General features: G+C 35.3%; 1 protein-coding gene across 2 annotated transcripts; it reads left to right on the top strand.

The window, feature by feature from the left end:
- Positions 1-394: 394 nt before the first annotated feature.
- LOC127434070 (centrin-3-like) lies at positions 395-9,867 on the top strand. Of its 2 annotated transcripts, none has more exons than XM_051686533.1 (5): positions 395-573; positions 4,905-5,040; positions 5,356-5,470; positions 6,357-6,548; positions 6,863-9,867. In XM_051686533.1, the coding sequence occupies exons 1-5, from the start codon at positions 566-568 to the stop codon at positions 6,904-6,906; spliced, it is 495 nt and encodes a 164-aa protein (XP_051542493.1). In that variant the 5' UTR covers positions 395-565; the 3' UTR covers positions 6,907-9,867. The 2 variants fall into 2 exon arrangements, with proteins under 2 accessions (XP_051542493.1, XP_051542491.1); XM_051686531.1 differs by lacking the exon at positions 395-573 and adding an exon at positions 3,964-4,115.
- Positions 9,868-10,152: the final 285 nt, after the last annotated feature.

Raw genomic sequence — 10,152 nt, 5'->3', positions numbered from 1 at the left:
ACCATGAAGGAATGCTGTACTTTGCATGCACACTTAAAAACACAAACACATTCCATTTTAATGATGAAATCACGGGCAAGTTGGTTTTGCATGGCTTATTTGCACAGGATCGAGTACAAGCAACGGAACTGTGAATAGTTGACATTAGAAGGGAGGTAATTAAAACCCCATGCATATCGCAAGAGTAACCTGGTCTGGGACTAAGTCTGTTGGGGTGTGGTTTGATGACCTTAAGGCCTTTTGAGCTAAAACTCACAAAATCCTCTTGACAACAGATACTGGGGCCCTGGGCTCATCAGATGGGAAGTGGTTAACAGGGAGCCACCCATGTAACTTCCGCTAAATGTGCTATAAAACGCTTTGATGCCACTGTTGACTATGCAGTGATAAAGAGACTATAGGAAATAGAAAATAACACACATACTGCTGTGAACTTGATAAAACCATGTGTGTGCTTTTTTTGAGTCCTCAAAAGTTTCCTGAACTTTCTTATCGCGGTTAAAGACGACTGTTTACACGGTGTTGGGCGACCTCTATTGGTGGTTAACTGTAATTTGGACTGTAAATGGAACAGTAAGTATTTCCTTCAGTGTGAACTGATTAATTGAACAGTTTGCTGAAAAATATTATTCATGATAAAAAATATAAACAATAGTAAGAATAGCAGAAAAAAGCAATAAAAAAGCAACAACAAAAAAATTAAAAATAAAAATAAATAAAACACAACAACAGAAAAAGTGGAACAGTCCTGTTATGGCTTCTCACATGATTTCAATACTTTAAGTAGTGGTTTAAATACATTTAAATTTAGCTAAAATATTTTAGCTGTTCATTAATTGTGATATTCTAGTGGTAGATATTTTTTTACTGTGATTCATCCATTTGTTATTTTATATGATATTATGTAGTATAGCATATAGTATATAAAACTAGTTGGTTTAATATTAAATGTGTGCCCAACATTTTTTCAACAACTTCACAAGTTATTTATTTTTGTTTTATTATATAGTCACAGTAATAACATCACTAACACTGCCAGGTAATTTTTTTATTTTGTATTTTTTATTTATATATTGCAATTCCTTTATGACCTTACATGTTTTCAGTTTTGTCTAAAAGTTTAATTAATATATGGTTTGATGTCATTTACAAAATGTGATGTTTGGTTTATAAAGAGCCCACATTTTCTAGTGTATATGGTATTTGCACAATATAATTAAAATGCCAACTGTACAATATATACTTCTTTAAATGTCAAAATATCATCTTTAAAATATCACATCAAATACTAATACTATACATATCAAATATACAAAATCTTATCACACAATATAAGTGTTATACAATATATCTCTTATCTCTCAATATAAGTTCTGTTGAATATATAGGCTATTAATAATAAAAAATATCTAAAAATAATAGTAAGAATAGCAGAAAAAAACAACAGCAAAAAAAACAACAAAAAAAAACAAACAACAACAGCCCTGTTATGGCATTCTCACATCATTTCAATAGAGTTTTAGTATTGGTTTTAGTACATTTAAATTAACTTAAGTATTTTAGCAATTCAGTCAGTTATATTATAGTGATAGAAATTTTTATTGATTAATCCTTTGGTTACAATGCATCCGGAAAGTATTCACAGCGCTTCACTTTTTCCACATTTTGTTATGTTACAGCCTTATTCCAAAAAGGATTAAAATCATTATTTTCCTCAAAATTCTACAAACAATACCCCATAATGACAACGTGAAAGAAGTTTGTTTGAAATCTTTGCAAATGTATTAAAAAAAAAAAAAAAAAATCACATGTACATAAGTATTCACAGCCTTTGCCATGACACTCAAAATTGAGCTCAGGTGCATCCTGTTTCCACTGATCATCCTTGAGATGTTTCTACAACTTGACTGGAGTCCACCTGTGGTAAATTCAGTTGATTGGACATGATTTGGAAAGGCACACACCTGTCTATATAAGGTCCCACAGTTAACAGTGCATGTCAGAGCACAAACCAAGCCATGAAGTCCAAGGAATTGTTTGTAGACCGCCGAGACAGGATTGTATCGAGGCACAGATCTGGGGAAGGGTACAGAAAATTTCTGCAGCATTGAAGGTCCCAATGAGCATTGTGGCCTCCATCATCCGTAAATGGAAGAAGTTTGGAACCACCAGGACTCTTCCTAGAGCTGGCCGCCTGGCCAGACTGAGCAATCGGGGGAGAAGGGCCTTAGTCAGGGAGGTGACCAAGAACCCAATGGTCACTCTGACAGAGCTCTAGCATTTCTCTGTGGAGAGAGGAGAACCTTCCAGAAGAACAACCATCTCTGCAGCACTCCACCAATCAGGCCTGTATGGTAGAGTGGCCAGACGGAAGCCACTCTTCAGTAAAAGGCACATGACAGCCCGCCTGGAGTTTGCCAAAAGGCACCTAAAGGACTCTCAGACCATGAGAAACAAAGATTGACCTCTTTAGCCTGAATGGCAAGCATTCCTCATGTCTGGAGGAAACCAGGCACCGCTCATCACCTGGCCAATACCATCCCTACAGTGAAGCATGGTGGTGGCAGCATCATGCTGTGGGGATGTTTTTCAGCGGCAGGAACTGGGAGACTAGTCAGGATCGAGGGAAAGATGAATGCAGCAATGTACAGAGACATCCTTGATGAAAACCTGCTCCAGAGCGCTCTGGACCTCAGACTGGGGCAAAGGTTCATCTTCCAACAGGACAATGACCCTAAGCACACAGCCAAGATAACAAAGGAGTGGCTACGGGACAACTCTGTGAATGTCCTTGAGTGGCCCAGCCAGAGCCCAGACTTGAACCCGATTGAACATCTCTGGAGAGATCTGAAAATGGCTGTGCACCGACGCTCCCCATCCAACCTGATGGAGTTTGAGAGGTCCTGCAAAGAAGAATGGGAGAAACTGCCCAAAAATAGGTGTGCCAAGCTTGTAGCATCATACTCAAAAAGACTTGAGGCTGTAATTGGTGCCAAAGGTGCTTTAACAAAGTATTGAGCAAAGGCTGTGAATACTTATGTACATGTGTGTGGTGTGTGGGTTTTTTTTTTTTTTTTGTTTTTTTTTTTAAATACATTTGCAAAGATTTCAAACAAACTTCTTTCACGTTGTCATTATGGGGTATTGTTTGTAGAATTTTGAGGAAAATAATGAATTTAATACATTTTGGAATAAGGCTGTAACATAACAAAATGTGGAAAAAGTGAAGCGCTGTGAATACTTTCCGGATTCACTGTATATATTATAAATCATATTATTCACTATATAAAACTAGTTGTTTTTACTATTTAATGTGTGCCCAACATTTTTTTTCAACAACTTATTTGTCACAAGATCATGGAAAAGAGCAATTTGTATATAGTCACAGTAAGAACATCACTAACATTGCCAGAGAAAATAATTTTAAATATATTTGCAATTTCTTTATGGAAGCCTTCAAGGTCTATAAGGAACATGTGGACAGTTGGGGATAAGCGTGCACATTTCTGATGTATATAAAATCAACACCCTTATCTATCTTATTTCCATAAAATTAAAAGATGTATTTCAATTTTAAATAATAATTAAGATTTACTGTAAATATATAATTTGCCAGTTCGATCAAGAATTTATTTTTTTTTAACAAAATTTCAGTAAAAAAATAAATGTTTCAAAGTTTATTTCTCAGTATTGCATATAATCCCATCAATGTCAGTGTACTTAGCAATCAAAGACTTGACAGGGCAGATGTTATGTAAAATTCTTCACAGCAGATATGAATGCATCGCCATCTCTGCGCATGTACTTCTGTACAATACTGTAATTTTGCTTAGGCGCCGCCTGTTCACAGCGAAGATCACCAATCAAAAGACAGCATAGACAGCTCTTGTCCCTAACAACCAATCATAAGTAACCTTCTCTGGACACGTGCACCTCCGCAGCCAATCGAAAGCGTCTTTTGGACAATCAACTAGCAACGCGCTAAGCTTGGTGTCCGTGTCCTTTATTAGCAGCACTTTAGAAGCCTAATATCTCTAATCCTGTTGGACGGATTTGGGTTTCAGTATCAGTGAATTTACTGCCTTCATACTGCAAAAAATGAGCGTGTCTCTCAGGTAAAGATGAGATGTTTAGTTACTGTCGCTGATTGTTTATTAAGTGACTTGCTGTGTGTTTAGCATACTAGCCGGTGTATGTGATACTGTTCAGTTATAATGATAATAAAAATAAACATCATTTAATGAGCACCATTAATTCTAGAGTGAAGCTCAAATTGTTTTACGAACAAGAGCTAAATCCTACACTCTCTGATATATATATATATATATATATCAGAGAGTATATATATTTTCATTTGATTGCGACCTGTTGTATACAAATCACTGATTCACGCGTAGTGTGCTGCCTATCTAGATAGCATTATTGACTATAATGAACGATGTCCAAAAATGCTGTCTAGGTAGGCAGCTCGAAAGGTTGTGACAGGCAGCTAATAGCTTTATCTGGGTGAATGGCTGATCTGAACTAATGTAATGTTTTTCAATAGAAACATAAAGGAATAGTTCACCCAAAAATGAAAATTCTGTCATCATTTTCTCATCTTCATGTTGTTCCAAACCCGTACACATTTTTTTTTTAGTCAGAATGTTTGGGACTAACAGCATCAGTCACTATTCACTTCCATTGAATGGAATAAACTGACCGAGGCTGTCAGTCCCTTCATGTACCATGAAGGAACCATCATACATATTTAGGATAACTTGAGAATAAATTATATATATTATTTATTTATTTATTTATTTGTTGGGTGAACAACGCAAAATCTTTATATCAGTGAACAAGACTAAATCTGATGTTTAAATGTTCCTTTAAATCCTTTTTAATTTCCACATATGTGCCATCAGAACTGACCTAACTGCTGATAAGAGTAAAAGGAAGAAAAGGAGAGAACTTACCGAGGAGCAGAAGGATGAAATCAAGGAGGCATTTGAACTCTTTGATACAGACAAGGACAAAGAAATAGATTATCATGAGTTAAAGGTAAAGATATGGATTCCTAAAACAACACAGCGAATGAGTAATGAATGTTCATTCATCTACAGGTGCAATCTCTGTTGAATAAGTGGATTAGTAACTAAACTTGGCAGATAAACCTGTGAGAATAAGACTTTTCCCATATCAAATTCAGTCATAACTCTTGATGAAAGTATTCATTTATGTTTTAAGGATATTATTTGTTGTTGCTGGTATTGTTAATAATGGTTGGATTACAATAACATCGTGTTCTGACTTGCTATGGGCAAGATATTGTTTTTATTTATTTATGTTCCATCGATATTAAAAATTATCTTCCAGGTGGCGATGAGAGCACTTGGATTTGAGGTGAAGAAAGTAGATGTGTTGAAGATCTTAAAAGACTATGACAGAGAAGGAACTGGGAAAATAACATTTGAAGATTTCAAAGAAGTGGGTAAGTTGTTTTTGTTTATTAAAGGGATAATTCACCCAGAAAATGAAAATTCTCTCATCATTTACTCGCTTTCCTGCCATCCCAGATGTGTATGACTTTCTTTCTTCTGGTGAACACAAATGAAGATTTTTAGAAGAATATTTCAGCTCTGTATGTCCATTAATTGCAAATTAATTGGATCCAAATCTTTGAAGCTGCAAAAAGCACATAAAGGCACCATAAAAGTAATCCATACGACTCCAGTGGTTTAATCCATGTCTTCTGAAGCACTTTGGGTGAGTAACAGATCAATATTTGACTCCTTTTTTACTATAAATTTCCACTGCCACTTTTAGAATGTGAACGAATGTGAAAAGTGAATGTGAAATTGGAGACTTATAGTAAAAATATTTATCTGTTTCTCACCCACACATATCATATAACTTCTGAAGACATGGATTAAACCACTGGAGTCGTTTGATTACATTTATGTGCTTTTTGGAGCTTGAAAGGTCTAGGCACCATTTACTTGCATTGTATGGACCAACAGAGCTGAAATATTTTTCTAAAAATCTTTTTTTTGTGTTCTACAGAAGAAAGAAAGTCATACACATCTGGGATGGCATGAGGATGAGTAAATGATGAGAATTTAAATTTTTGGGTGAACTATCCCTTGACCTAAAACTTAGCGTGCTTGACATGAAGGGAAACATGTGTTTTATATTTAAACAACTTTAGTACTGTAAACTTGATGTCCAATATAAAATATGAGTCCTGAAACCAAACCACTGTTGTTTTAGGTCTCAAATTTTTCAGATGGGGGAATATCTCTCATTAATAGTCTCAGAAAGCCAAAAAAATGGCTTTCTGAAAAAGTGCTGAATTGTTTTTTCTCTTTTCTCTCAAGTGATGGACATGATATTAGATAGAGACCCAAAAGAGGAAATCCTGAAGGCCTTTAAACTGTTTGACGATGATGAAACGGGAAAGATCAGCCTGAGGAACCTGCGGCGAGTGGCCAGAGAACTTGGCGAAGACATGAGCGATGAAGACCTGCGCGCCATGATCGATGAATTTGACACGGATGGGGACGGCGAGAGTAAGTTGCTTTTTTTTTTTTTTTTTTTTTTTTTTATCAAGGGAGAGAAGAAAAGTTCTATTTTTTATTGCCTCTGATGAATGGAAGTAATTACTGTGCTTTTCCCAGTTGGCCCTAAGTGCTTTTCTCAATTAAGAAACAGCAAATTAATGTATTGCAGCCAACAAAAATGGGAGCAGTGAAAATGAGTGCTGTTGTCGAAAGATGTGATATGTAATTTAATCGGCAATATATTAATTGTCTGTGTGGTGAATAAGTAGGTTAAAAGCAAAGCGAATTTAACTGATCACAATTGTTCTTGTGTTGTCTTTTAGTTAATCAAGAGGAGTTTGTCTCTATCATGACCGGCGACTCGTGAGCTGCTGTGTTTTTTGGAAATCGATCACTAAAGATTTCGCAGCACATTTAGGCTGTGAAGAATCAATCGTTCAGTTTGAAGACTGATCTTATTCATGAACAGTAAACTCCATTTCAAATTATTGAACGGTAGGCCTGGTTGGTGCTAAAAGTCTGGACAGAAGCTTGAAGGGAACTGTACGTGATCAACAAACAAAATTTCGGGTCATGAATCGGTTGGTTAGATTTTCATTGGGATACTTTGTATTTTATGATCGGAAACTTCTTATTACTTTTATTAATGATTTGTGTTGTAGTTGTTCATCTTGCATTTGAAATAACATTCCAAAGTACTATTTATTGAAAATCCTTAGTGAAAAATTGAATTTTCTTTTGTCTCTTTGGATAAAAAGTGCTAAAAAAAAAAAAGTGCTGCAAGTCTGGTGGTTTAGTAAATGATTTTATGGCTGTATGGACTAGAGGTTGACCGATATATCGGTTTTACCGATTCATTGCTGTCGATAGTTGCTTTTTGGAACTGTCGGTTATCTGCAAAGTCGACGCTGATAGTGGCGTTATTTTTTTATTTTTATTATTATTCCTCCGTGTTCCTCTGTGGCCAAAGCCCTTAATTTGTTGAATATATGCTACTAGAAGCTTAATTTGGTGAACATTTACATAAAGAGCATTGCAACAAAAAGCCATGACTTTGTCTTCATCACTGTTTGTGGACTAATTAATGATTATTATTGCGAAATTTTATAAAAAAAAGACACGTATGACAATTGACAAGCGATCGCTGATGATCTACTGTATATTATTAATGCTCATACAGTATTTAATAGTATTTATTTACTTTTTAAAGTAATTCCATTGTTAGACAGTACATTAAAGATGGCTGTAAGAGTGCATGTTTTGTTTACCTTGTGTGTTTGTTTGAGCTGGAAGCACACACATATCAAAATAAGAGTCCCCGGTCCATTTCAGGCTTGTTTATAATTAAAAGTCCCACTTTATGCACCGAATCTTTATAAATTTCTGGTTATTATTGGGCTTTTGGTTGCACAACAAACACGCATCAGGAATTTTTGTTTAAGATTCAGTAAATCAGTTTTAAAAACTATTGTCCGATTAATCGGTTATTGACCTTTTTCACTACCTTAGTTAACAGTATCGGCAAAATCCACTATCGGTCAACCTCTAGTATTGACAAACTATTGTGAAATGTAGTGGCACATTATTTTGTGGCTTCTGAGATTCAAAGGGTGTTTTTTTTTTTTTTTTTCTCAATGTTGTCCAATAGAGGGAGACATTAATCATAGAAAATCAGGGCTGCTGTTGAATTTTCTGGGTTTTCAAAACAACAGTTGTAGGATATGTTATTTGAGTCAGAGGAAAAAGAGAGATTCCTATTCAGAAGATGCAGAACTTTTACATCTATAACATTAAAGAGTGAAAAAGATGCATGCTCCATCAGAAGCCATACAAGCAAACAAAGTGAAATATGAAATACAAAGCAAAATAGTTTCAAAATTCTCTTATGTTCTTCCAAGCCCATATGACTTTGTTTCTTCCATGAAACAAATAGAGATGTTAGTCAGAATGTCAGTATCAGACACCATTCACTTTCATTGTATGTGTATAAAAGGAATGAAAGTGAATGGTGACTGAGGCTAACATTCTGCCAAACATCTCCTTTTGTGTTCCATGGAAGAAAGTCATACTGGTTTGAAACACCATGAGGGTGAGTTAATGATTTTCGGGTGAACTGTTCCTTTTAATTACACTTAAACTTTGTGTGTGAAGGAAACATCTTTCAAGCAACCACTTGTTTTATTCAAAAAGGTTTTGTTTCTTTGTATCGAAAAGCGAAAGCCTGCCAATATGTGATTGATTATGTTGTCAATACACCGTGACGCAGAGATGACAGGAACGCTTTAAATGTGTTGAGCATTGCCTCTTATAACACTGTCCAAAATGAAACATGATTGCAGCTTTAAATCCAGACACATCCTTAATGCTGTGTGGATAATTTGGCGAGTGTGTGTCTAAGAAGCTGTTGTTGCATTGCAAGAGGTAAGAACAATCACCTATACATCACTGTTGCCGTGCTGATGTACGACAACAGTTGTCAAGGACATGGGTCAGAGGACCACAGGTGGAAATGAAGCCATGTTTTCTAAATGCTACGTCTTAACGGATCGGGTCAAAAGTTTGACAAAATTTGGTAAATGACAGTTGAAATGGATGTAATGGGTACAATACTTATCAGACTTACAATATTATCTAGATACTGTAAAAGAATGAACCTCTTTTAATTAACATAACTTGATGTCTTTGCATTGTGTATCTAATGAGGACTTATAATTAAGAATTTCTAATAAGGAAGGAAGACGTAGGATTTTTCACAAGATCAGAAATTAAAATTAACTGTGACCTCAAAGTGCTTCATTATTTTAGTTATTTAAACAATCGAGTCACTTTAGGCATTTAAGTTGAATGAAAATTCTGTCATCATTTATTCACCCTCATGTCATTCCAGACCTCTGACTTCTGTGGAAACTAGGTGCATTATGGTCGGTTGCACGACATGCAACAACCAATGGCATTTGGTGTCATTGACGTTGTCAAACATGCTGTGATTTGCCTTCACACATTAAGTCTGCATAAGCATTTTGAGATATTTGGTGGAGGGCAAGATTTTCACTGAAATTTCGGTCCGTTTCTCACAAAGTTTTGTAATGATTAGAATCTTTGAATATTGCACAAAAGTTATATTCTACTTTAAGGATACTTTTATGGAGCTTTTTTGTCTCCTTTGACTTTGATTACAAAATACAATGAGTCAAAAAGTAATTTATATTAGACTTAAAATACATTAAATATGTGAAATACAGTTGATAAATGTTGATGCAATTTGTTAAAGGGATAGTTCACCCAAAAATGAAAATTCTCTCAGCATTTACCCACCCTCATGCCGTCCCAGATGTATATGACTTTCTTTCTTCTGCAGAACACAAATGAAGATTTGTTGAAGAATATCTCAGCTCTGTAAGTCCATACAATGCAAGTTAATGATGGCCAGAACTTTGAAGATCCAAAAAGCAGAGTAAATCTAATCCATAAGACTCCAGTGATTAAATGTATGTCTTCAGAAGCAATATGATAGGTGTGGGTGAGAAACAGATCAATATATAAGTCCATTTTTACTGTAAATCTCCACTTTCACTTTCAGATTGGAAAGTGAAAGTAGAGATTTAGAGTAAAA

The sequence above is a fragment of the Myxocyprinus asiaticus genome, chromosome 43 (genome assembly GCF_019703515.2).
Source record: "Myxocyprinus asiaticus isolate MX2 ecotype Aquarium Trade chromosome 43, UBuf_Myxa_2, whole genome shotgun sequence".
NCBI classification, from domain to species: Eukaryota; Metazoa; Chordata; class Actinopteri; order Cypriniformes; family Catostomidae; genus Myxocyprinus; species Myxocyprinus asiaticus.
The sequence above is the reverse complement of the archived record's forward strand: the minus strand, read 5'-3'. Positions and strand labels throughout refer to the sequence as shown.